This window comes from Haliaeetus leucocephalus, unplaced genomic scaffold (genome assembly GCF_000737465.1).
Source record: "Haliaeetus leucocephalus isolate CR32 unplaced genomic scaffold, Haliaeetus_leucocephalus-4.0 Scaffold110, whole genome shotgun sequence".
In the NCBI taxonomy this organism is placed as follows: domain Eukaryota; kingdom Metazoa; phylum Chordata; class Aves; order Accipitriformes; family Accipitridae; genus Haliaeetus; species Haliaeetus leucocephalus.
Genome location: NW_010972546.1, coordinates 2,882,881 through 2,907,687, shown reverse-complemented (window position 1 = coordinate 2,907,687; position 24,807 = coordinate 2,882,881). Strand labels below are relative to the sequence as shown.

The 24,807-nt window shown below is 57.4% G+C and overlaps 2 protein-coding genes across 2 annotated transcripts in view; one reads left to right on the top strand and one right to left on the bottom strand.

The window, feature by feature from the left end:
• The first annotated feature begins 98 nt into the window (after window positions 1–98).
• EZH1 (enhancer of zeste 1 polycomb repressive complex 2 subunit) lies at window positions 99–13,889 on the top strand. Its single transcript, XM_010585625.1, has 19 exons — window positions 99–483; window positions 1,622–1,750; window positions 2,056–2,175; window positions 3,242–3,362; window positions 3,991–4,164; window positions 5,085–5,187; window positions 5,458–5,621; window positions 6,474–6,565; window positions 7,349–7,529; window positions 8,436–8,632; window positions 9,071–9,162; window positions 9,745–9,785; window positions 10,305–10,430; window positions 11,476–11,654; window positions 12,299–12,394; window positions 12,797–12,878; window positions 13,026–13,106; window positions 13,499–13,583; window positions 13,702–13,889. Exons 1-19 carry the CDS (start codon window positions 367–369, stop codon window positions 13,760–13,762), a joined length of 2,241 nt encoding a protein of 746 aa, XP_010583927.1. The 5' UTR covers window positions 99–366; the 3' UTR covers window positions 13,763–13,889.
• Window positions 13,890–17,266: 3,377 nt separating this feature from the next.
• Window positions 17,267–24,807, bottom strand: part of CNTNAP1 (contactin associated protein 1) — an 11,010-nt gene continuing 3,469 nt past the window's right edge. Inside the window, exons 2-24 of the mRNA XM_010585739.1 lie at window positions 23,756–23,857; window positions 23,291–23,484; window positions 23,044–23,191; window positions 22,595–22,798; window positions 22,341–22,525; window positions 22,112–22,255; window positions 21,507–21,768; window positions 21,278–21,427; window positions 21,038–21,209; window positions 20,842–20,948; window positions 20,616–20,735; window positions 20,269–20,472; window positions 20,034–20,190; window positions 19,780–19,907; window positions 19,514–19,681; window positions 19,219–19,437; window positions 18,902–19,141; window positions 18,561–18,797; window positions 18,303–18,430; window positions 18,072–18,165; window positions 17,719–17,952; window positions 17,548–17,595; window positions 17,267–17,457 (exon numbers count right to left, since the gene is read on the bottom strand). Of these exons, the coding sequence (XP_010584041.1) occupies window positions 17,267–17,457; window positions 17,548–17,595; window positions 17,719–17,952; window positions 18,072–18,165; window positions 18,303–18,430; window positions 18,561–18,797; window positions 18,902–19,141; window positions 19,219–19,437; window positions 19,514–19,681; window positions 19,780–19,907; window positions 20,034–20,190; window positions 20,269–20,472; window positions 20,616–20,735; window positions 20,842–20,948; window positions 21,038–21,209; window positions 21,278–21,427; window positions 21,507–21,768; window positions 22,112–22,255; window positions 22,341–22,525; window positions 22,595–22,798; window positions 23,044–23,191; window positions 23,291–23,484; window positions 23,756–23,857 (3,836 nt within the window). The remainder of the gene's footprint in view (window positions 17,458–17,547; window positions 17,596–17,718; window positions 17,953–18,071; window positions 18,166–18,302; window positions 18,431–18,560; window positions 18,798–18,901; window positions 19,142–19,218; window positions 19,438–19,513; window positions 19,682–19,779; window positions 19,908–20,033; window positions 20,191–20,268; window positions 20,473–20,615; window positions 20,736–20,841; window positions 20,949–21,037; window positions 21,210–21,277; window positions 21,428–21,506; window positions 21,769–22,111; window positions 22,256–22,340; window positions 22,526–22,594; window positions 22,799–23,043; window positions 23,192–23,290; window positions 23,485–23,755; window positions 23,858–24,807) is intronic.

The window sequence follows — 24,807 nt, the reverse complement described above, 5'->3', positions numbered from 1 at the left end:
CCCAGCGGACACCCCCCCCGCCCCGGGGTTTCTCGGGGCTGCAGCGGGGCGCCGGGGCCGCCCTCCGTTGCGCTGCCCGCGGAGGGGTCGCGGGGGCTCCGGGGGGGGCAGGAGAGGCCGGACCCCGGCCAGGCTTGGTTCTCCACTGCAGCCGACGTCCAGGAGCTCCCTGGGCTCTTCAGTGTGCTTTGTGCCGTGGTTGTTCCCTAGCTAGGGCTGGTGCGGATTTACGCCGTTAATTTTTCCTCATTAGTGTCTGTGATGCATTTAAAATCCACAGGGATTTTTTTATCTTAATAGCACTTGTTTACAGGATTAAGCTCTCCATCATTTGGTAATTTATTCCTTCTGTACTTTTATAGAAAAATGGAAATCGCCACTCCTCCAACATCAAAGTGTATTATATACTGGAAAAGAAAAGTCAAGTCTGAATATATGCGTCTCCGGCAGCTCAAGAGGTTTCAGGCGAACATGGGAGCTAAGGTAAAGACATATCGGTGGTAGCTCTAGCTGAAAGGGTATCTCCTAAATGCTTCGCTTTAGCTTATAGTATTTGGGCAGCTATCAGATGGGTGCTTCATCCTGTGGATTGATAAGCTATGTGTTAGTTGCAAGCTGGATAAGTTGGAAGAGAGATTACTTCTCCTCATGCTCCATTATTAGCCTTGAGCCATGCAGTCAGTGTCTGTTGTATGTAGAAGTCTGTTGCCTGAGTACTTGCATAACTGCAGCAAGAGGATTCACTTCTACTTGTTCTTTAAAGTATCTCCCTGCTTGAACCCTCTCTGTGCTGGTGGGTTTCAGATGGCTTACTCTGATACTCCTCTCCTTGGCAGGCAGGATTTTAGAAGAGGTCAGCTGGGATCAGGAGTTATCAAAAGCTACTGGCTGTTGGGTAGATTTTCAACACGGTTTTGTACCAATACTGAGTTTAATTAGAATTCCATCTAATGAGCATCATTGTCGTGGTTTAACCCCAGCCAGCAACTAAGCACCACGCAGCCGCTCACTCACTCCCCCCCCATCCAGTGGGATGGGGGAGAAAATCAGGAAAAGAAGTAAAACTCCTGGGTTGAGATAAGAACGATTTAATAGAACAGAAAAGAAGAGACTAATAATGATAATGATAACACTAATAAAATGACAACAGTAGTAATAAAAGGATTGAAATGTACAAATGATGCACAGGGCAATCGCTCCCCACCCGCCGACCGACACCCAGCCAGTCCCCAAGCGGCGAAAACCCTGCCCCCCCCCACTTCCCAGTTCCTAAACTAGATGGGACGTCATATGGTATGGAATACCCTGTTGGCCCGTTTGGGTCAGGTGGCCTGGCTGGGCATGAGAAGCTGAAAAATCCTTGACTGTAGTCTAAACACTACTGAGCAACAACTGAAAACATCAGTGTTATCAACATTCTTCACATACTGAACTCAAAACATAGCACTGTACCAGCTACTAGGAAGACAGCTAACTACATCCCAGATGAAACCAGGACAATCATCAATTTGAAATGCTCTGCCTTGCATACATTTTGATGCTTGAAACAAAATCTCAAGAGGGGCTTTAGTGTTCTCCACATGATTTCTTAAATGTTGAGTGCTGCTTTCTCTCATTTCAGGCTCTGTTTGTGGCCAACTTTGCGAAGGTTCATGAAAAGACTCAGATTCTGAATGAGGACTGGAAGAAGCTTCGAGTCCAGCCGGTGCAATTGATGAAGCCAGTCAGTGGGCATCCATTTCTAAAACAGGTGTGGAGAGGAAAAGGGGCACAGCAGCAGCAAGTGTGAACTAGAACCGGGGCTTTGCAGGGAGCTGTGAGGATACAGGACTAGTTTTTGTGTGTGCTATCCTATGTTAGTGTCAGGCCATGCCTCGCACTCTTTTGGGATGCAGAAATGGGCAGAAAAACCCTCCAAAGGCTTTTCCTGTGAAGGAGTCCCAAAGAGTGAACCAGGGGCTTCATTGTGTTTGTCCTGAAGTGCGATTTCCCTCTGGCTGTGAGTGCCTCCCGGGGGCGGTTTCCTCACTGCCCTTCTCTTTACTTGTATTCCAGTGTACTGTTGAGAGCATTTTCCCGGGATTTCCAAGCCAGACGCTGTACATGAGGACCCTGAACACAGTGGCACTGGTGCCCATTATGTACTCCTGGTCCCCTCTTCAGCAGAATTTCATGGTAAGTAGGAAGGCTGTGGAGCGTGAGGTCTTGGTGCAGTTAGTGTGTAAGCGTTACGTGGTTGTGGAGTGATTATGCCTTCTTCAACCCACTTGTTTCAAGCAGTGTCTGCTCAAGAGATGACGGAAGGTATTGTTTTAGTTGCTTGTTTTGTTGAATCCCATAGAACAGCCTTGTATCCGCACAGTCTTGCCCAGCTAGTCTCTCCTTTATACCTGACTCCTTGATAGGGTCACCATTATTTCACAGGATTCAAGGACTAAATACGTTTTTGGGGGTTTTTCTTAAGATTTTTCTTCCCATTTAAATGAAGAATTTTATTTCTTAGGCAGGTCCTTTCCTTTGTGACTGGATTACCCTGCTGGTCTCATTGTAAGGATGCTACTGAGGATCAGTTCCTCTGTCATAGCAGTGAGGGGAGTGATTTAAATGCAGATTTTGGTGTGGTGTAGTTAAGATTATTTGTTAAACAAACAGGTGGTCTGTGGCTAGCCTGGCTCGTTGCCTGGTGTGGGGTGTGGATGTGTTCCTGCAGCCTGCAGGGCTCTCTGAAGCCTCCGGTAGCAGACTGGGGGAGTAGTGTGACACCAGTGGCTGTAATGCAAAGAGTTGATCGGTGGTGCCATGGCAATGAAGGTCCAATGTCCTTGCTCCTGTGGTTAACGTGATAATGCTCCTCAGCTTTGTGTTCCTCTGGGGAGTGAGTTACCGGTTTGCCTTTCACTGTTCCAGTTCTACTGTGCCTTGAACACAATGTCACTGACATTTTTTGGCTGTTTATTATTCTTGGCAATATGTGTGTTTCTGAGTTTCTGTAAGCCTTGGAGGCACTGCTCTTCTTTTTCAGAGCAAACTGCACTTTCAGGGGTCGGTCAGAGTTATGCTGCTGGCATGGGATAATGAAATATCAGTGATGAGACATCTGAAACTGCAGCCAGGGAGGCTGAACCTTTGCTTTGCACTGTGCTGTCTGCAGGTCTGAATGGACAGGAGCAACCTCAGACACACAGTCTGGCTGGGGATCGGCAAGGACTGGTTTGCTGAGTTGTATCTGATCTCTTTTCAGGTGGAGGATGAAACTGTTCTGTGCAATATCCCTTACATGGGAGATGAGGTGAAGGAAGAAGATGAAACTTTCATTGAAGAACTTATTAATAACTATGACGGGAAAGTTCATGGAGAGGAAGGTAACCTGGCAGCAGTCAGCCCTGTCCATTCAGTGTCTTGCAAATAACATATCAAAGTAGTTTAGAAGTCAAAAGGTGGCAGCAGTAACCAGCTTTTCTGTGGGAGCTCTTAGAGCAGAAAAACAGGATCATGCCTGCTGTTCTGGTTTGCAAGGACACAGTCCTGCCTTTTGATATCCCACTCCATTCTAGGCCTGGGGTGCTCTGGAGCCGATGCTCTTGTTCACAGGGGTTCACAGGCGTGCTCTGGGATGCTGAAAAACATGCTAGAGGTTAGGAGGCGCTCTGCAACCTTGTTTTGCTTGTGACCTTAGCCAAGACTTTAATCAGTCTTTTCAGAATTGAAAAGCTGGTGTGTTTCCCTACAGTGCTGCCTACCCCGTCATAAAACTCTGCCTGGAGGGAGGAAGACAGTGGAAAACTCACTGATATGGCCTGTCCTCAGGTTGCTAAAAATGATACACCACTCTTAGGACTCTCTAGCAGTAAAATCCCACCTATCCCTACAAAATGGAGAGAAAGGTTCTGGTTGCTAACAATGTCATCTGGCTGGCTTGTGATTTACCACCATGAGGCATGTGAAAGGTGATGGCACTATGGCAAACTGGCTGACATCTCTGTGTTTCAGAAATGATTTCAGGGTCAGTCCTCATCAGTGATGCTGTGTTCTTGGAGCTAGTGAATGCCCTGAATCAGTACTCAGATGAGGAAGAGGAAGGACACAATGATTCTGAAGTTAAACAGGAGGATGGGAAAGAGGAGCTGCCTGTCACAAGGAAAAGAAAGCGAATTGCAGCGGAAGGTGGGTTTGGGCCACAGAAATTGGGGTTATGTTGGTCACATTTCCATCCTGCCCTGCCTGACTAGCTGGCCACTGCTCTCCTGCCATCACTCTTGGTTATTAATGTGTCATTAAGGGTAGTGACCAGCTTGGCAAGTTCTGGTACAGTAGTTGAAAGCAGAAGGGAAATCGGTTGTTCTCACTGTCCCGTGTGGACAGGATAAGAAGTCACCAGCTTAAAGTGTGGTGAGGAACAATTTAGATGAGTCATCTGGAAAACTATTTCATGGTAAGATTAGCAAAGTAGTGGGGTATTATCTGAGGAGACTGCAGGATCTCTGCTCTTGGAGGTTTTAAAGTGCCAGTCTGGCAAGCGCATGTCAGTACATTTGTAGGTAGATCTGATTCTGCTGTAGACCAGGGAGGTGGACCTTTTCAAATCCCTTCCAGATCCCTTTTCCATATGTTTGTGTTCCTCTTCCCCCCCTTCCTGTGCCACTTGGAGCTCTTGTTGCATAGAGGAAGCTCTGGTTTTTGGGATGTTCATGCGTCCTGCATGACCTCAGGAGTACTGACTGGTAGTTTCATCTTTGTCTTTGGTTTATAGTGATATGGATAGCACAAATACCAGGACCTTTCATAGATGTAGAATAGCATTGTCTGCAAATCCTGTCTTGGTAAAAATAAATAGTAATAGTCCTTAAGAAATTGTTAGTACTTCCATCAGTACATTATGCTACTCTGAAAGTGGCAGAGTGTACTGCATCTGGAAATGCTTTAGCCTAGTTGCAGGACAAAAGATTTATCTGTTGTATATTGGATTACATTTCTGTCTCTTAAAATACAATTCCGAACACCTACTGGAATCGCTCCCTGTGGAAGAAAGACAGACGTGTTCACATCCAGCTTAACTGAGGAATTGTCTCTCTTCTTTTTCTCAGGTAACAAGAAGGGTTCAAAGAAGCGGTTTCCAAATGACATGATATTCACTGCTATTTCTTCTATGTTTCCTGAATATGGCTTCCCAGATGATATGAAAGAGAGGTAGAAGATCTCTACTTAAGTTGTCTGTTACCTTTCTTAGCAACAATTGAAATCTGTATTTCAGAAAACAGCACTGTGCTCTGACCAGAAAGTAGAGCTCAGCTGGCTGCAGGCACCGTGAGCAGAGTGGTTTTTGAATGTTAGAAACTTTAGTTTAGCCTCAAGGTATCTGGGCCAGTAGGACGCTGGCCCAGATAGTAATGTAGTCGTGTAAAATGTCCCAAATTAGGAAAGCTTGCACATCTGCGGGTGTTTCTGTTTGTCGAATAGGTACAGGGAGCTCACGGAAGTGTCGGACCCAAACGTGCTGCCGCCGCAGTGCACTCCCAACATAGATGGGCCATGCGCGAAGTCTGTCCAGCGGGAGCAGTCCCTGCACTCCTTCCACACCCTCTTCTGCCGCCGCTGCTTCAAATACGACTGTTTTCTGCATCGTAAGTGCAGTCTCGGCCGGACGCTTCCCTAGAGCCCTTTTCTCCTCATTTTTCCTCAGTGCTTCATACCTCTGTCCACCTTGCTTAGTGTCTGTGCTGCAGTCTTTAGAGGGTGGTGCTTCCACGGAGTTTGCAGTGGAGCCTTAGGAACTGACAGGTGCCCAGAAGCCTTTTATAAAGATGGCTCCACTCATTTCCTCAAACGGATGGTAAACCGACCTGCGTGGCCGTCCCCTCTTTCTCACCATTGTTCAGCACGCTGCGTTCGAGCCTCCTGGCAGTTTGTGCCAGAAATACTGCCGTGACTAGACTTTACTCTTGCTTTGCAGAAGCTCATCAGGGAAAGGCATGAATGTTTCACTTCCAAAGTCTGGACATGCCCCTGTGTTTTGTTGCCTCACTGGAACTTACAGCTTCTTCTTAGTCATGTTCCTGCGGTTTGTCCTGCCAAAGCCTTTTGGATACTGATTAGCTGTTGGACCTGCTGTTTCCCAGGTCTAAGGGCTTCTTTGGAAAGTCACAAGACTCTTTCCAGTGAATTATTTATTAAAAGATATAATATTAAGATCATGTGGTCTTTTTGTTTCAGTCTGAAAACAGATCTTTTTCCTATGGCCTCTCCTTCCCAAGTGTTCCCCCACTGCTGCTGAGTCCCTGTCATGGGTTGGAGCAGGGCTGGCCAGGAGGTCCTGCTGCCTCGTTCCCTGCTGCTGGGAGAGCTGCTCGGGCACTCTTGCTGACTGTGTCAGGCTCCCACTTACTTTCGTTGAGCTCGTGCTGCCCCTGTCCCTTGCAATGTGGGGGGAGACTCTGGGATGATGCTAATAGTAAAGATAACTGTTATTTTTTCAGCTTTTCATGCTACTCCTAATGTGTACAAACGAAAGAATAGAGAGACCAAGATCGAGCCAGATCCTTGCGGAGCAGACTGTTTCCTCTGGCTGGTATGTTTCTGTGTTGCTGCTTTTGAAACCACGAGAGAAGTGGCCTGGGCAGCCTTGCTCTGCAGAACTCTGTGGGTCCTTTTCACAACTTTGATGATTTTTCAGAATTAGTTCTAATCCTCATAGGATTCAGGGGAGTGTGAATCCAAATGCAGACCTTGCCAGATGCATATTTTAGTGAATCTCCAACAAAGACTGATTTCATAGCTAGCAGATGGGAAAATGTGGTGACAAATTATTTCTCTGGACTCTGTGCAGCACTTGAAAAATGAAGCCCAGGTTAAAAATGCTAGGGAAGGAGTCTAGCATATGTGGGGAAGGCTCGAACTATTTTAGAAATGATCTTTCAGAAACGCAGCCTAGCTGTGTTACTGGGCATGAGAGCTGCAGATCGGAAGAGCTGGCTGCAGGGAGGTGGGTGCGCTTGGTGGTGTCAGAGCTGGTCAGCTGGCTGAGATACAGGATGTCCCAGGGAGCTGCAGGGCCGGAGCAGAGGGAAAGGCCAGGATAACTTCATTGCCAGGGCAAGAGGCTGGGGAGCGGACTGGAGGGCCAGGGCTGGGGAGCCTCTTCCGAGCGGGCAGCGACGCTGAAGGAAACAAAGCGGGAACGTGCGGTGAGGCAGGCAGCAGGGCCTTGGCAGTCGCTGAAGTGACCACGCGTGGCGGGTCTTCCACCTTCCCTTGGTGGTAGCAGGGCAGGGCTTGTGCCAGGGCCTGCGGTAAAGCCTTTTTATGTTCCCTGGTCATCTGCCATCCGCCTTGTCTTCTGCTCTGGTTGCAGGAAGGAGCCAAGGAGTTTGCTGCGCTGCACAACCCCAGGTCCAAGTGCTCAGGCCGGCGCCGCCGGAGGCACCATGTGGTGGGTGCTTCCTGCTCAAACACCCCAGCTTCTGCCGTCGCTGAGACGAGGGAGGGCGACAGTGACCGAGACACGGGCAACGAGTGGGCCTCTAGCTCCTCGGGTACGATGCCAGCCCAGAGACACCCTGCTCCCCTCCGGCAGTATGAGCAGTAAGGCCAGGCGGCACCTTACAGCTGGGGCTCTCCCTGGCTTGCCTCTGTGTCCCACACAGCAGTGTGGATTTCAGAGTTGGCAAACAGAGTTGGTGTTTCCAGCTGGGCTTAAACAAACATGAGGGACACCAGGCCCTGCCCCTGCTGCTGTGGGATTCGCTGTCCTCTTCCAGGAAGGAGGAATCTTGCCAGGCAAAGTGAGAGCTTTGCTGGGACCTGCAAAGCCAAGAGCCCTTGGCTCTGAGCACTTTGCCTGGCAGTGCACGAGTAAAGTGCCGAGGCAGCACTGGTCTGCGCGCTTGTCCCTGCTGCAGCACAGAGCAGTGGCCAGGGAGCTGTCGAGGCGGGGGGCTTGCTCACCCCTGGCAGGTCCATGGACGCTTCTTCGGTGCTGCAGATGAGCACCAAGCTGCTCCTGTCACGCCAGGGGAAGTGGTGGCTGGGGCAGAACGAGCTCCCGGGGGGCAGAGGGCTCCCATACATCTGGGTCCCATCTAGGGTGGGAGAGGAGGGAGCGACTTTCTTGTCTTCAGGCCTCTCTGGTGGTGCTGCTCTGGTCAGGGGGCTCCATCCTGGGCCAGCCCTGGAAGGGGAAGGTGGCACGGTGGCTCTCGTGCTGCCTTGCTGTGAGGGGGCCAGTGCCACTGTTGCGACCGGTGCTGGTGCTGGGCTGCCTGATTAGAGGCAGGAGCGTGGTGCAGGGCTGCCGGGAGGTATAGAGGTGTCCTGGTTTCAGGTGCTGGGGTGAGGCAAGGTGTCAGGCACTGCTAGAGGACCGCTGGCCTCGGGAGCTGTGACAGCGAGGGTGCGTTCTCCCATGCTGTGTTTGGCCTAACGTCTGCCTTTTCTGCCAGAGGCGAACTCCCGCTGCCAGACCCCCACCAAGCAGAAGCTGAGCCCGGCTTCCTCCCAGCTGTTTGCGGTGGAGACACCGCAGGAGCCCGTTGAGTGGACGGGAGCTGAGGAGTCGCTCTTCCGCGTCTTCCATGGGACCTACTTCAATAACTTCTGCTCAATTGCCAGGCTGCTGGGAACAAAGACGTGCAAGCAGGTGGGTGCCTGGAGAGGGCAGGGACTGCAGTGCCTGGCCCAGCAGCAGGAGAGAGCTTGGCTGTTGTTTTTTCTTCTCTGCCACAAACCACCTTGAGGAATGTGTTGCATCAACACTTTGTGGAGTTCGGTGGTGTTATTTTGCAGTAGTGCTGCTGGTTGTAGAATGAGCCTGGCACATGCCCGGTGCTGTTAGCTTCTTCCAGTGTCCCTTGTCTGAGGCTGGGCACCTTGGCAAGGCAGGTGCTCTTGTTTCCCAAGCAAGAGAAGCAATAGCACCTGTGGTCAGTGAAACTGGGGGCAGAATTGTCCACTTACTGGCCCCGGGACTGGGACCCCCACTGTGTGTGCTTGCTTGCACTCTCTCTGTTTATGCTTTAGATAAAACCAGCTTGAGTACACTGAACTTTATTCTTTTTTTGCTTCTGTTCTTTGGTAGGTCTTTCAGTTTGCAGTGAAAGAATCACTTATAACAAAACTGCCAACAAATGAATTAATGAATCCATCCCAGAAGAAGAAAAGGAAGCACAGGCAAGTGTTGGACAAGCTTGTTTTGTTCTTAAAATGCAACCAGATCCACTGCTTTCTGTGCCAGCACATTCCTGGTAATCCCCATCTGGCTCCCATCTGTGCGCACATCCCACTGTCGCACAGGGCTGCTGGCTGGGTGCTGGCCCCTGGCCTGTCTCCCGGGTGCTGCTGCCCTGGCTGGGGGGCTCTGCAGCCCTGGGCTCAGCCCCGGAGGAGAGGGCAGCACAGTGCCCAGCTGTAGTGCCGCACTGCTGCAGGAGGGATAGTACTGCTGTCCTAACAGCACCCTTAGCCTCAGCTCCCTGACTTAGAACCTACTTTTTGTGTGCTGATCCCACTGTGTCCAGTATTACTCTGGCTCTACTATTTGCCTCAAATAACTTCTGCTGTAGCTGCATCATTCTCATCTTTCTCCGCTTTATGGCTGTCTGGTGGTTATTAATGCATGAAGCTGCCAGACAGCCTCGCTGGAATCGCCTGTCTCCCGCTGCCGCGCTTGACCGGCGGTGCCGAGCAGTCGTGGCTGGCTCTTCCTGACGGAGGCTCGCGCGTCCCCTCAGACCCTCTCTGCTTCTCTTCCAGGCTGTGGGCTGCTCACTGCAGGAAGATTCAGCTGAAGAAAGGTAGCGTTTGCTGTGGCTGCGTCACGTGAGGTTTGCGTGGCCACTGCCCAGTGGGATCGAGTTCTCTGTCTCTGACTCACGCAACGGGACGGCTGCGTCCTGCTCTCCAGCCCGGCAGCTGCAGCAGAGCAGAGCGGGAGCCGTTTCCCCCAGCCAGGCTCCTTGGGGTGCCTCGGGCCAGCCCCACTGCAGCTGTGCCATGGGAATCGCCGCTGTGCCAATGCTCTCTCTGAGGCTGTATGTGCAGTGCGGTCTTGCCCCAGCCAGAGGGGAGGCTGAGGTTTGGTGCGCAGCCCTGCTGTAAAACGGGCTGTTTGGGGCAGAGCAGACATGTGCCATGTGCAGGTAATCACAGCCATGTGTCTGCAGGAGCTGTGCACTGGGTGCTGCTGGGCTCCCAGCCCTCTGCAGGCAAATGAGAAGCTTGCACCTTCCTTGCTCCAGAGCCCTGTGCGTGTTGCTTTTAAACATTTCTACAATGTGCAGCTTCTAATCCGGGCATTTCTCCTCTTGTTCTAGATAATTCGCCTACCCAGGTGTACAACTACCAGCCCTGTGACCACCCCGAGCATCCCTGTGACAGCTCCTGCCCTTGCATCATGACTCAGAATTTCTGTGAGAAGTTCTGCCAGTGCAACCCTGACTGTAAGGAGAAACCTGGGATTATTGGGCAGGGAAGCAGCCAGCTCTCCTGACACAGACCAGAGGGAGGGTGCAGAGTTGGGACTTGCTGGAGGCCTGCTTTGTGCCTGCTTTATTCCTGCATTCACTACTCTGTCCATCTGCAGCAGTTTGATTAGCAGTCTGCTAAAGTCCAAGGGGAAACGGTTCCATGCTGCCCAGTGACTCTCAGCAGCTGAGATATGTGCTCTTGTTAGAGAACACTTGTCCACATATCTGTATCCAGCATCAACAACCCCTGGCTGATGCTGCTGGTTCCCTGAGAGCAGGATGCGTGGCCAGCAGTTAGGGTGGGAGTTGGGTCACTGCTCTGCTGTGGTTATTTTTCCTCTCTGGGCTTCCATTCCCAGCTCTGCAATGGAGATAACTGCACTTGCCCACACCAGTGGGGCTTCTGAGGATGGATTTGTTAAGGTTTATGACACAGCTTGGGGCTGGAAGGACTACAGGGTGAAAGGGAGCCAACTCAGGCTCAGTACTGATCTGTTATGTTTATGTTATCCAAGTAGTTTATTTGCAAACTGCACATAATTAGTCCCAAGAGGCAGAGCAGTGTCTCCAGCCATGCAGATGGGAAGGACCCTGTGCATGGTCTGTGCTTTGTTAGGTGTGAGCAGTGATCAAAGCTCCTGTGCGCACAGAGTGTTTCTGTGATTTACTTCCAGCTCCTGGGTGCCCAGGCTGCCTTGCGTTCACCTTGTCTCATTGTGTTTTTAGTGAGCGCTGTTCTGGTGACTTTGGGGGGCAGGAAGGCGGGCTGGGGGCTCCTGTCTCTGCTGCCCAGAGCGGAGTGAATGTGGAGCTCTTTATTAGCACAAAGGCACCTTCCTTATGTTCTTATGTTAGCAGGGTGGTGGGCAGGCAGCGTAGCCTATTGTCACAGACAGGCTTAGTTCTGTACCTGCCCAGGGCCTGCCAGGGAGGACATCTGGTGGGGCAGGGACACTGCATGGCCCCTCTATTCTCTGAAAAACCTCATGGTGCAAAACCGTGGGCTGTGTTGCTGCAGGTCAGAACCGCTTCCCGGGCTGCCGCTGTAAAACCCAGTGCAACACCAAGCAGTGCCCGTGCTACCTGGCTGTGCGGGAATGCGATCCGGACCTCTGCCTGACCTGTGGGGCTTCAGAGCACTGGGACTGCAAGGTGGTCTCCTGCAAGAACTGCAGCATCCAGCGAGGTCTCAAAAAGGTACTGACAGCAGCATGGCTCTGGACTACTGGCAGGGGGCTGCCTCGGGGTAGAACTGATAACCAGAGCTCCTGCTGTGTGGGAGAGAGTGTGCGAGCCACCCGCAGCTCCCTGAGTGAGGAGGTCTGGGAGAGAGGCTGCTCTGCCCCAGGCTTCTGTAGCACTTAATCTGGAATATGGATTATGGATGTGAAAATTAGGAGATGGGAGTTACATCAGGAAGGGTGAGAGCAAGGGCATGTAAGAAGTGACTGCAGAGAGAGGTTTAGTCTTGAATTCTGCTGGTCAGGGCAAGGAATTGCATGTAAAAAAGACAAAAATTCAGAGAAAGATGCAGATTAGTGGGTGTCAAGTAATGTGCAGCTCCAGCCTAATGGTGCTATGATATGTAAGTCTGTAGGGAGCCGTGTGTCACCTTAAACCAGGGGATGCTGACCCTGTGATGTTGGGACTTCAAGTGTGGCAACCAGCACAACACGGCTGTTCCTGGGCACTGCCCTAACCCCGGCATGTGCAACAGTTCTGGGAGGTGGAGAGCTCTTCACTGTTGCTTTCTGGTCTGCCTGATGCATGGGGCCTGACCTGTGTGCTGGGAGGTGGTGGGCCTGCTGACCATAACCGTTTCCTTTTCACCTTGGCCTCAGCATTTGTTACTGGCACCGTCAGATGTCGCTGGCTGGGGGACTTTCATCAAGGAATCTGTGCAGAAGAATGAGTTCATCTCAGAGTACTGTGGTGAGGTCAGTGCTTCTGCCCATGCTGGGGCTGCTGTGGTGTGTGCTCAGGAGGCTGCATTTAGTGGAAGTGCTTCCTTCGGCTGCTGGTCCGGTGGCGACAGCATGCCTTCCCCAGCTTGACCATGGCCGCGGGCTCACTCTGACCAGGTTTAGAGATTGAATCTTATACTATTTTGGGACCCATTTCAGTACCTCTGGGCCCTCTGCTGTGGAGGAACGTGTCGTGTATGTGCTGCTCCCTGAGAGCCCAGCTTTTGCCTCTGTTCCCTCCCTGGGAGCCCTGGCAGGCTCATGCCCATTGGGGTGGGAGGGCAGGAGGGTGTTTCCAGGAGGTGGGCGAGCGCTCACAGCGATCCTCGCTGTGCCCTCAGGCGCCGAGTCTCTCAAGGCATTCTCCTTCTCCAGCTTATTTCACAGGATGAGGCTGACCGGCGAGGGAAGGTCTATGACAAGTATATGTCCAGCTTCCTCTTCAACCTCAACAATGGTAACTTGCCTGGGGCTTCAAGGGGTGGAGGAGACTTGGGCTTCCTGGCACGGGGCTGGTGGCTGGGCGGGCAGTCTCAGCCTGTCTGTCATCTGAGCGGCAGGCCTCTCTTTACGCTACAGTTTTCTTTTTCATTTTTTTTAATAGATTTTGTTGTTGATGCCACCCGCAAAGGAAATAAAATCCGCTTTGCCAATCACTCAGTGAACCCCAATTGCTATGCCAAAGGTGAGATATCCCTGCCCAGTCAAACCTTGGTGGGGGATGGCTCTCTGGGGTCCTGCTCAGCTCCGGGATTGCAGTGGATTCTCTGGGGTCCCAAGTCACCCTGAACCTGTGGGAGCAGCAGAACTTCAAAGACCTGGACAAAGTCTCCTCTCTGCAGCAAATCACATTCCTGCTGGTGAGGGCCCCACTCAGCTCTGTGGTGGTCCCAGCCTCACAAGGAGAGATTGCTGCTAGAGGGTGGCTAGGAGCTCCCCGGGGAGCACCCCGTTGCTGCTAGGCAGGAGCTTGGGTACCGTGGCCCCTAGGAGGTGGCCAGGCAGGGCAAAAGTGCTGTGAGACCTCCTGGCCTGAGCTGGAGCTGCAAGTCTCTGATGTTGTCTCTCTGGTTGCAGTTGTGATGGTGAATGGAGACCACAGGATAGGGATCTTTGCCAAGAGGGCCATCCAGGCAGGAGAGGAGCTCTTCTTTGATTACAGGTACCTTGGGGAGCGGCTGGCTGGGAACTGGGGTGCAGGGTTGTTCCCGCTTTCTGTGCACACGTTTGTCGGGAGCGCGGGAGGTCATTACAGCAGCTGTGACTTTCCTGTCTTGTAGGTACAGCCAAGCAGATGCCCTGAAGTATGTCGGCATAGAGAGGGAGACAGATATCATCTAGGCTCTGTGTGGGGCGGTCGCCAGCACACCTTGCTGCTGCACCTTGTAAGCAATGCCATGTTTGCTTCACGCTGACATGACTGCTGCTGTTCCCGTTGCTGTGTGTGTCACAAGTGCTACTTTCCATCCAGACGCCCAGAGAGAGACTCAGGGCAGGAGTGTGAATGGCTGCTGCTGGGGTGGCAGCTTTGCCAGCCCTGGGCTGGGGCAGGCTCTGGAGCCTTGCTCTTGTGAGCAGTCTCCCGGGCTGGAGGGAGCCCGTGGACCAAGGCAGCTGGGGCTTGAAGAAAAGCTGTGGTGCAGGAGGAGGGACAGCTGCAAATTCTCAGTCTCTTTCTATTTTCTGCCGACTGCTGGAAGAACAAGAGCGAGTGAGGTACTGCCTGCACTGAGACCTGGGGCACAGCTGGGAGGCAGAGGGGCTGGTGGTCCCCTCTGGCCCTGTCCCCTGGGGTAGGCTTTTGTCTTGGGTGCTACCTCTTGCTGCCTGTTTTGTCCTGTTGACAAGGACAGCAACAGGGTTGGAAGCCATAAAGACACGGCTGCAGTGGTCCCTGGGCCCCAGGCTGCTGTTGCTGAGGCTCTGTTTCCCCTCTGCCCCAGCTGGCTGGGGGACAGAGACTGCCTGGCCGTGACTGGCATGGCACGATGCCTGGGGATGGGGAGAGCAGCACTATGCAAAAAGTCACTTTGGGTAGGGTTGCCACTGAGCTGGTTAGAGACAATGTTACGGGGGTGCTGCTGCAAGCACAAGAGGAGTCCAGAGGCAGCAGGAACCCGTGAGCCCTTCCAGCCTGTGGTGTGGCTGTGGCATGGCTGGTTGGCTCGTGCCTGTCCCCAGCTGCTCTGCTGTGTGGCCCTTCTGGGGCTGGCACGTGGATGCTTCTGCCAGGCAGTTTTGGGGCTGCAGGGGCGGGGGGGTGACTCCTGCTGACTGGCTGGGGCTGCACCCAGAGCAGGAGATGGGCCTTGGCCACCCTCTGCTCCGGGCAGGCGCTTCCTGACCATGCGTTACCAGAGCTGGTTCCTCCACACTCCTCTGTCAGGACGCTCCCTTTTGGAGCAGCACAGGCTCTGTGGGAGGTGTCGGGGACTTCAGGAGCCAGCAGAGTGGCTCCCCTTGGGGCGAGAGCCTTTCGTTGTGCAGGACTTGTTAAATGTTGCTGTGCTGAGGTTTGAATAGGGTGCAGCAGACCTGCCACTGTCTGCGGTGACCCAGGGAAGGCTCCTCAGAAACCTACCTAGGGGTTTCTGACACTCTGGTCCTGGTCCTGGCCCTGGAGATAAAGGGGAAATGTTCTCTGGCAGGGTGAGGTTTGGCCTTAGCACCCCATGCAAAAAGAAAAAGAAAAAAGCACTTTAAATTAATCCTTCTCAGCTGGCAGCTGGGCCCCAGGTACCACTCTGGTGGTGGAGGGACCATGGCTGTCATCTCTCAGCAGCACCTTTGCAGGGACGTTGCTCTGGGCCTGGGATGGGGCAGTCTGGATGAGGGGGCTTTTCCCTGAGCAGGGCCTGGGGTGACCTGAAGGATGGGGCTGTCCCCTAGGAGCCACGTACACTGCCAGCCAACTGCCCAGGCTGCTGCTGGGTGCCGGAGGGTGCTCCGCCGGGTGTCCAGCACTGGGGTCCCAGGATGGCGCAAGGAGCCCAGCCGAGGCCTGACATGGCATTGAGGGGGCCGGAGCCCCTCACCCCCATAGGGTGTGAGGAGGGTGGGTAGTGTTTGCCTGGGGGCACCGCACAGAGGTGAGGAGCACTGGGGCCCTTGCCCTGCTTCTTTGAGGAAATGCGGGGCTCCTAAGGCACAGCCCCGTCCCAGCCCTGTGGTCCATGAACGCAGGGAGGTGCTGGGTCTGCCCCGGGAGCCGAGCCCTCCCTGGCACAGCCCTGCGCCATGCTTTTCCCAGCCTCCCCCCCATGGCAGGCGAGGCTGCCCGTCTGTCCTTCCTGCTGTCTGTGACTCTCTCCTGGGGCTCGGAGGGGTTTGGGTCTGTCTGGAGCAGCACTTGTACCCTGGCACCTGCCTGAGCCCCACTCCCTGTCGCCTCCGTCCGCCCAGCTCACCCTGACCCTGCTCTCAGCTCAGCATCCTCTGCCACTTTGGCCATATCTGCACTATGCCAGGCTTGTGTCTGTGGTTTGTTGACGGTGAATAATAATGCACTTTAAAAATAATGTGGCTTGTAGCCTTTGTCATAATAAAGTGGTAGTGAACATCCTCCTGTGGCTTGCTGGCCTCTGTTACCCTAGGGAACAGCTGGCAGCAGCATGTTCTCTGCCTGTTGTGGGCTCAGTCCGGCTGCCCCCTCCATAGCAGTCAGCACCCTGGGGCCCAGTGGGGCTCGTGAGCAGCCCGGTGCCACCAGCTACCCCAACTGGTGCTGGCTCAGGGCTAGGAGGCAGTAGAGGTGCATGGTGGGGAGAGCAGGACATACTTATGTATGTACAAGCATAGCAGTGGGCTGAGCTGCATCCAGCCCCAGCTGTCTACATCCTGCTCCAGGAGTGGGAATTGCTGTTGGCTGTGCTGGTCCCTCACCCAGGTGCAGGCTGCCCCTGTGTGCCCAGGCTGCTGAAGCAAAGGCTGGGGAGTGTCTAACACCATCATTCTGCCTTTATTTGAGTATCTTCACATCTCATTCAGCGAAACAGTTTTTTTAAAAATAAAGTGCCCAGTGGAGCTAGGCCTTTGGGTAGATAAATGCATTTCTGTAACATCGTCTTACCACAATACAGCGAGTGAACAGGAGATTTCCCTGGGCTGGAGGTAATCGGCAGGACCGGCACTTCGTACAGAGAAGTAGCAAACTACAGACCACGTACCACGACGCGCGGAACGTAACACCCGACAGGAGCTTCCATTTGGTTTTTTATACAAACCGATAGAATAAAAAAATCAGAGTGTAGTAGAATATCCAGCAACAAAAATGGTAGAAAGGATCCGTACCTGATCGTATGAAAGCAGCATCTCAGCAAAGTGCGGTGGCGTCATGCGTGGCAGCGGCAGCCGTTGCCCGCACGGGCAGGGTATTGCTTGGCATGCCCTGGGCTGTGCCCAAGGCTGGGTATTGCGTGGCTTCCTTCGTGGCTCTGGCTAAGCGAGCAAAGCGGTGGGTAATCTACGCGCAGGCATCGCTAACGGGTCAGCAGCAGCCGGGCACACCCAGTGCGCTCCCCTGCGAAAGGGAGGGTGGGCTGCCTGGCCCTGGGGCTCCCCACCGGAGGCAGGGCAGGATTTGGCAGCTGGTGGGAGGCAGCAGCCTGCCTCTGGTGTGGGGGCTGCCGGCATGCCCACCCGGGGCGAGCGGGACTGGGGCTCGGTGGGTCACAGCCACGGTCCGGGGCTGGGTCAGTGGCAGCCTCGGGGAGGAGCTGGCGGTCGGTGCAGTCCGGTCCGGAGGTGGGTGTTGGCAGTTCAGGTGCTCGGCCCTTTGGTCCCGCGACGCTTGCTCGTCCCCAGGTGGCTCCCAGGGCTGCGAGCCCATCCCACACCCCGGCCCCACTAGTCCCCTTTCGCCTCCTCCAGGATTTGGGGCAGGTTCTGGTCCTTGCGCACCGACAGCGGTTTGGCAGCGCTGCCGTAGTCCTGGATGGCCTTGGGCTCGTTGGTGTGGTAGGAGCCCTTGTAGCGGTGGTAGTAAAAGTACAGCAGCACCAGCAGCCCCCCGAGCAGCAGGAGCAGGAAGGTCACAACTGCGGGGGAGAGGTGGTGGTGAGGGGTCGGGGGGGGGCACAGGGCCAGGGCAGAGGTGGGGAGACACACCAGCCAAGCGCTTCACTTACACCCAATGATGATCCCCATCCAGCCATCATCGTGCACGTGGGGGAACTCTGCAGAGACAGAGCGGGTGCCTGAGACTGGGCTGCAGGGGGGTCTGGTGCTGGAACGTCCCGTCTGCAGCTGATGCTTGCCGGGGGGCTCCCTCCCAACTGGGGTCCCACCACTGCACCTACCTGTGCCCATGTACCAGGGGTCCATCTCAGGAGGGATGAGGATGGTGGTGAGGGGGAGCATGGAGGCACAGCTCGACTCCACCAGCTCCCCCCGGATGCTGTAGGGCCGCACGACACTGGTGGGGCGGAAGATGGCTTTGAGGGGGACGAGGCTGTTAAACTTCACCCCTGAGAGGCAGCCTGAGAAGCCGGGTGTGTTGTAGCGCTGGATCTCGGGGTCGATCACGCCAGTCTCTGTGGGGGCACAGAAGGAGAAGGCTCATCCCCTGTGGAGGGCAAGAACCATGCTGGGCAGAGGAGACCCTGGAGATCCCAGCATGGGGTGGGGGGGTCGAGGGCAGCATCCAGCTCACCCATCACACGCCCCAGGTACAGGTTTTTGGGCGAGTCCAGCTTGCTGTCCACGAACAGGGAGAACTGCTGCTCCATGACAGGGAGATAGTCCACCTGGGAGGCAGGCGCACGGTGTCAGCACCCGCTGAGCCTCCTCTGCCTCCTGCCACCCTGCCCGTGCCCCTTCCTAGCCTGACCCGCAGCCCTGCAGTCCCCCAGGCCCTGGCGGGGAGGATGCCCCTGCCCCATACCTGGGTGTACAGCGTGCGGTGCAGGCGGGTGATGTTGACATGGTGGGGCCTCCCGTCCGTCACTGGCTTGGTGGTGAGGGCAAAGACATAGGGGCTGGTGCCCAGCTGGTAGCGCAGCTGCAGGCTCCCTGCGGGCCGAGCGGGGCCGTCAGTGGTGCCTGGGCTCTCGGTGGGCGAGCCCACCCCCTCCATAGTGCTGGGGACTGGCATCAGGGTGGAGGAGGGTCCCCTGTGCTGGGGAGGTCCCCCTGCCCTCACCGTCGTCCTTGATGAGCACGGCCATGTAGTCCCTGACGAAGGAGCTGACGTAGAGCAGCACGGCAGGCGCTGAGGTGGTGCTGAAGCTGAAGCTGACCTCCTCACTGGTGAGGTTGTAGCCGGGCAGGGGCTGCCAGGGGCTGCTGATGATGCTGGCGAACTCGCGGGCGGCGTACAGCGACATCGGCAGGATGTTGTACCGCACCCAGGTGCCCTCCTCGAAGTAGCCGCCGATGTCTGCGGGGGGGGACAAACAGGGTGACGGGAACGCCAGCTCCTCTCCCCCATCCCGGCCCCAGGGAGGGCCCCCACTCTTGGTGCAAGCAGGTGCACCCACTCACCGTGGTTGCAGAAGGGCCCATCGAAGGCGGAGATGCTGCAGTTGCAGCTGTAGTGGCTGTAGCGCTCGACGCAGAGCCCGCTGTTCTGGCAGGGCACCGGCGGGTCCTGGCAGTGGCCGGTGCAGTTGACCCGCACGCCTTCCGTCTCGTTGGCTTTGCCCTCCAGGTTGAGCGTCACCCCATTCATCCGCAGCGCCCGCAGGCACCCCAGGAACGGACGCATCTTGTGCTCTGCTGCGCCTGCAGCGGGGCCGAGACTCAGCGCCCTGCGGCACACGGGGACCTGGGGACACGGGGACGCAGCCGGGGGCTCTCACCGACGTAGAGGGGCCTGTCGAAGTTCAGGTGGACGAAGCTCTGCGGGGGGGCCGGCCGCACTACCCAGGGCAGCTTGTCCACCCGCAGCCGCGCCAGCTTGACGTTGAGCTCAGCCTTCACCTGGTGCCACTCATCATCGTTCCAGGGCACCACCGACCGCACCGTCAGGTTCTCATCCCCGTTCCCGATGTCGTAGGCAAACACCACATCCCTGGTGGCTGCAGGGACATGGTGTTGGGAGGAGCCCCCAGCCCCACCACCCCCTGCACCCCTGCACCCTCCACCCGCCCGTACTGTTGAGCTCAATGCGGATGTAGTTTCGGGAACCGGGGTTCTCTAGGAAGACACCGGACAGGGCGGTGGTCTTGAAGTAGAAGGAGATGTCGAGGCTGTGGTTGGCTTGGAAGGTGGGGAAGAGCAGGGCTGCACCCCTGTTGAAGGAGACGGTGTTCCAGGTGTTGCCTGTGGGGAGCAGGACGGGCGGTGAGGGATGGGCAGGGACCCTCCATGGGCATGGGACTCCTGCAGGCAGGGGACCCTCTGCAGATCTGATCACTCACGGTCTCCATAGCACCGCAGGGGCCCCAGCAGGAACTGGGCTTCAGAGCCGGAGCGGTTGGTGTCTCCGACTACAACCTGGGTGACGGGCAGGTGGTCCACGAAGGTCAGCAGACCCTTGTCCGTCCTCCTGCAAATGGTGCATGCATTGGAAGGGCCGTGAGGGGCTTCTGCCCCAGCATGCACCCCTGCTGAACCCCCGCCTGAACAATCCAGAGTCTGTGCCCCCTTGTGCCCACAGCCCCTGCCGACTCACCACAGTGCATGGTCAGCGTCGCAGTTGCAGAAATACTTGGGGTCAGCGCAGTTCTTGTCCAGCCCGCAGGCACAGCGCTGGATGCCCGGCCGTGAGCCCCCCCAATAGTAGTGCCGCTCATCATGTCGGCCCATCCAGAAGCTGAAGGGCAGCCCAGCTGTGGGCACAGGGGAGGGTGAGGACACAGTCCCACAGTACAGCCCCACGGCATGGCCCCGCTGCCACCGGCACTCACAGGGGGTGTTGAGCAGGCGGGAGCTGTAGCAGTGGAGCTCGATGCGCTGCTCGCAGTACTCAGAGGCATTTGCCAGTGCCGAGACCTCAGCCCAGGAGGCGTTCCAGTACTCCACGGCCCCCAGATAGGGCTGGTCCACACTGGAGCCTGTCACCCGCGTGGCGTAGTGACGGTTGTGCCGGATGATGGTCCACGCTCGGTCCTCTGCGGAGGCAGGGGGGCTGTTAGGACTGGCCCCCCCAGACACCCCTGCTCCCTCCATCCTGCTCCAGCCCTGATACATAGGCAGGGGCTGGTCCCCGGGGGCACCGGGCAAAGGGACCCCCATGCCCTCCCGCCGCCCCCACCTCGGATATCGCAATACACCGTGAAGGGCTTGAGCGGCCCACTGCCATCTGGGTCAATCGTGTAGTTCCCTGAGGTTTTCCCGCTGACCCGGTAAGCATCGCACGACTCCTTGTAAAGGGCTGGAAGGGGGAAACACGGCTGGGGTCAGCATGAGTGGGGTGTCAGGCAGTGGGAGGAGTCACAGGTGCCCTTCCTGACTCCCGACCCGTGAGGCCCCAGGCTCACATTTGTGGCAGGTCTCCCCCTTGTACCCCGTCAGGTCGCAGATGCACATGAAGTCGTCCCAGGACTGGACGCAGCGGCTGTCGTGCTCGCACAGGTTGGGGGTGCACCTGAGGGCGCAGAGGGCTCCTGTCCTGGCACTGGCACAGTCCCCCGTCCCCCACCCGCTCCCAGCCGGTATCCCTGTCCCAACTGATACCTGTCCGTGATGCCGCAAACGTTGAAGAGGACGTTGAAGTATTGCCCCAGCCGGTGCTGCACCAGCAGCTCCACATCCACAGGCTGCAGGTCCACGTTCAGCATCTGCAGGCAGCCGTGGAAGGCTGTCTGGTTCGACCGGCAGCCAGTGACCGAGGCGGGCTTGGGGCAGCCTGCAAGGCACAGTGTGGTGAGCGGCCTCCAGGCACCCATCGTCCCCAACCCCCGCTCTGCCACCCACCTCCGAAGAAGTACTGGCTGCCGGTACGGAGCTGGAAGGGGTGCGCCACCCGAAACTCGGCGCCGTCGTCATCATCAATGGTCACCACGGCTGAGCCGTCCCGCGCCACCAGCTGCACCGAGTGCCAGAAGCCGTCGTTCAGGCGATGCCCTGTGCAGGGAGAGGAGGGCGCATGGGGAGGCACTGCCGCCAAACCCACCCCCGGCCCCGGGCCGGCTCCTCAGCCCACCTGCAGCAAACTCCAGCTTCTTCTTGCCAGGCTGTGCGATGGAGACATTGACCTGCCCCTCACTTAGCACCACCTCAAGGGAGCCCAGGCGGTCGGCGAAGCTGGTGTAGAGCAGAAGCCCGGCGGTGTCCCAGGAGCGGAAGCGGAAGCTGACGGCCAGGCGGTTCCTCCGTGGGATCCCCGGCACCCGCACGTAGTTGTTGATGCCGGCGAAGGTGATGGGGGTGTTCAGCTGGTCCTGGCAGTAGTGGCCCACGCTGCCCTGGGGGTGACCGTGGGAGGTGGTGAGGAAGAGGATGCTTCCATGGCGGGGAGGCCCCCCCATCCCCACAGCCCTGGCCCCAATAGCCCCCGCTCGATCCCATCGCCTGGCAGTGCCGGGCAGGCGCCCTGGGCCAGGGACGACCTTGCATGGTCGATGTGGCGCCACTCAGCTGAGCATGGCCGCTGCCTGGCCTCATGTCACCCCACATCTGGGGGGAGCCTGGCCCCAGGGAAAGGGTCACCCCACAGCAGGGCTGAGGACGTGGCCCTCCTCCAGGAAACAGGTCCCCCCATGGCAGAGATGGGACCCCCAGGGAAGGGGCCACCCCCCAGGGCTGGACCTCAAAGCGGATGTTGGGTCTCCGGTGCCGGGCCAGGTCGGCGATGTTGACCCCGTTGAAGATGATGTTCTCCACACAGCCCCGGAAGTTTTGCCGGTAGGTGAGGTGCTGCTTGTCCTGGTCGATCACCCCCCCAAAGAAGATCTGGGAGGCAGAGGTGGGGGTTTAGCCCCTCACTGGGGGATGTCACGGGTCAGCATCCCAGCAGCTCCCTGCCTGCCGTACCCACCTCGGTGTCAAGGTCGAGCTGGCTGAAAGTGCCATGGCAGCGGAAGCGTTTGACCTCCCCATCCAGCGTCAGGTTGACGTGGTGGCCGTAGCGCTCGATGTGCAGTGAGTGCCAGTGCTGGTCATCCAGGAGGCTGCCCACTGCCACCGTCGTGTGGCCCTCGCTGGCATGCAGCGGGCTGCTGCCTGGGGAGGGGCAGCCTCAGCTGGCAGCCCCCCAGCCCTGCATCCCCCAACCCCCCGGCCCCAGCTCACCTAAGCTGATGTGCAGGAGGAGCTGGGCCTGCTTGAGCTCCACCGTGATGTAGTCACCCTGCGAGCCCTCCCCATGCATCAGCACCCCGTCCTGCTCCAGTGTCTTGAAGTTGAAGGAGATGTCATCCTCAAGAGTGCTGATCCTCTTAGCCCGGAAGCGGTAGGAGATGGCGTCATCCCCATCAAAGTAGAGCACGTGGGACCCTGGGGAGAGCAGAGCAGCCCCAGCCACATCACTGCCCACAGCAGCAGGTGTCCCAGCATGGGGAACTCTCCTTTCTGCTATGGTTTATGCCAGCGCTAATGACTGCAGATGGCTTGGACACAATCCCCTCTGGGAAAGGGTTTTCTGGCATGCAGCGCCAGGGGCTGGTCCCCTGCCACGTGGGTGGCTGGGCCACGATATCACCCTGCGCAGGGCTGCTGGAGCCCCTGGGCCGGGTACTCACGGTAGGGGCAGCCGTAGAGGCCCAGGCGCAGCCCAATCTTCCCGCGCGGGTTCCAGGCCACCGGGATGATGCGGACGTAGCGTGCAAGGATGGGGTAGTGCAGGTTGTGCCGCACCACCCCACTCTCGTTCACATTCCCGAAGAATGTCTGGGGACGAAGAGCTACCATCAGCACCTCGCTCTGGGCCAGGGTCTCCGCTATCTCCAGGGGACCCCCTCCCACAGGGACCCCTAGGCACCTCCCTACCCAGTTGCTGCCCTGCTGGAAGAAGGGTTTCCAGCTGGTGGGGTGGTCTCCATAGAGCACAATGTAGCGTGTCAGCCAGTCGTAGGTGTTGAAGGTCCCCTGCGTGGCCACCGCATTTATCCGGTGCTTTTGCATCAGGTCGATCTGGAGCCAGGGCTGTTTGTCCCGGGGGTCAGGGGACCAGCCACTGGTGCCTGCAGGGGGAGAGGCTCAGCCGGCCCTACAGCCTGGTGCCCAGCGGATCCTGGCTGAGCAGGGGCTGCTTGCTCAGCCCCACTGCAGCACCCTACTGTGGGTGGGAGCTGGAGGGCTGCAGGGCTCTCCTCCATCCCTGGGGGATGCTGAGGGCTCTGCCGTGAGCACCCGAGGACCCCTCAGCCCCACACGAGGCAAGACCTTGCTGGGGACACCACTTGCCCACTGCCCCCCGCCCCGTCTGCACCCTGGTCCTGTGGGGGGACTCACTGTGCAGCCGGGCAAAGCTGGCCGAGTAGAAGATGTTGTATCTGGAGGAGGCACCGATGGATGAGGAGTAGAGGGGAGCGACGAGCTCATCGTAGCAGGGTCCTGCAGGGAGAGTGGGGCTCAGGGCGCTGCACTGGGCGGTGTCCCCGCGGCAGCCCCCCGGCCCGGCCCTGCAGGACCCCGAGGACCCTGCGTGCTGTGGGGACCCTGCGCACTCTGGGGACCCTGTGGGACCCCGCGGACCCTGCACGACCCCGCGGACCCTGCACGCTCTGGGGACCCCGCGGACCCCACAGACCCTGCGTGCTGTGGGGACCCTGTGGGACCCCGCAGATGCTGCGGGCTTTGGGGACCCCGTGGACCCTGCGGGCTCCGCGGGCCGGCGGCGCGGCGGGTCCAGCTCCCGCTCTCCCCTCCCACTGCAGCGGAGCTGACACACCTCTGCGGGCCCCGGCGCCCGCACCAGCCGCCTCCGCACTGACGTGGGCGCCGGGACCCCCCCCCGCCCCGCCCCGCCCCGCCGGGGCAGAGTCCCGCGTGGGAGGCCGGGGGGTCTCCGTGCAAACCCTCGCGGCATCTGCAGAGGAGGCTCCAGCGGGGCCGAGGTCCCGACCCCCTCGCAGGGCCCCCCCCGGCCGGGTCGGACGGAGCCCCAGGAGCGTTTGCTGCACCCCCAGCCCTCACTGCAAGGCCAAGGGCAGCCGCGCTGCGCCCATGCTGCATCACCCCCTGCCTCCATCACCCCCTGCCTGCATCGCCCCCTGCCTGCATCAACCCCTGACACCATCACCCCTTCCCTGCATCACCCCCTGCCTGCATCGCCCCCTGCCTGCATCACCCCCTGCCTGCATCACCCCTTCCCTGCATCACCCCTTCCCTGCATCATCCCTTCCCTTCATCACCCCCTGCCTGCATCGTCCGCCGCCTCCATCCCCCGCAGCCAGCGGGTCCCCGGGCCACCCCGGCCCTGGGGGAAGGGGCCAAGGACCCCGGCTCAGCGGGGCCGCAGAGAGCTGCTCGGTGAGGCCAGGGCCTTGCCGGTCCCCGTCCCT

What these genes read in the sequence shown, in the direction of transcription:
- EZH1 (XM_010585625.1), top strand. Translation starts at nt 367, where the DNA reads ATGGAAATCGCCACTCCTCCAACATCAAAGTGTATTATATACTGGAAA. An exon ending in TCTCAGAGTACTGTGGTGAG is followed by an intron (nt 12,395 to 12,796) that starts GTCAGTGCTTCT and finishes CTCCTTCTCCAG; the next exon opens with CTTATTTCACAGGATGAGGC. An exon ending in CCTCTTCAACCTCAACAATG is followed by an intron (nt 12,879 to 13,025) that starts GTAACTTGCCTG and finishes TTTTTTTAATAG; the next exon opens with ATTTTGTTGTTGATGCCACC.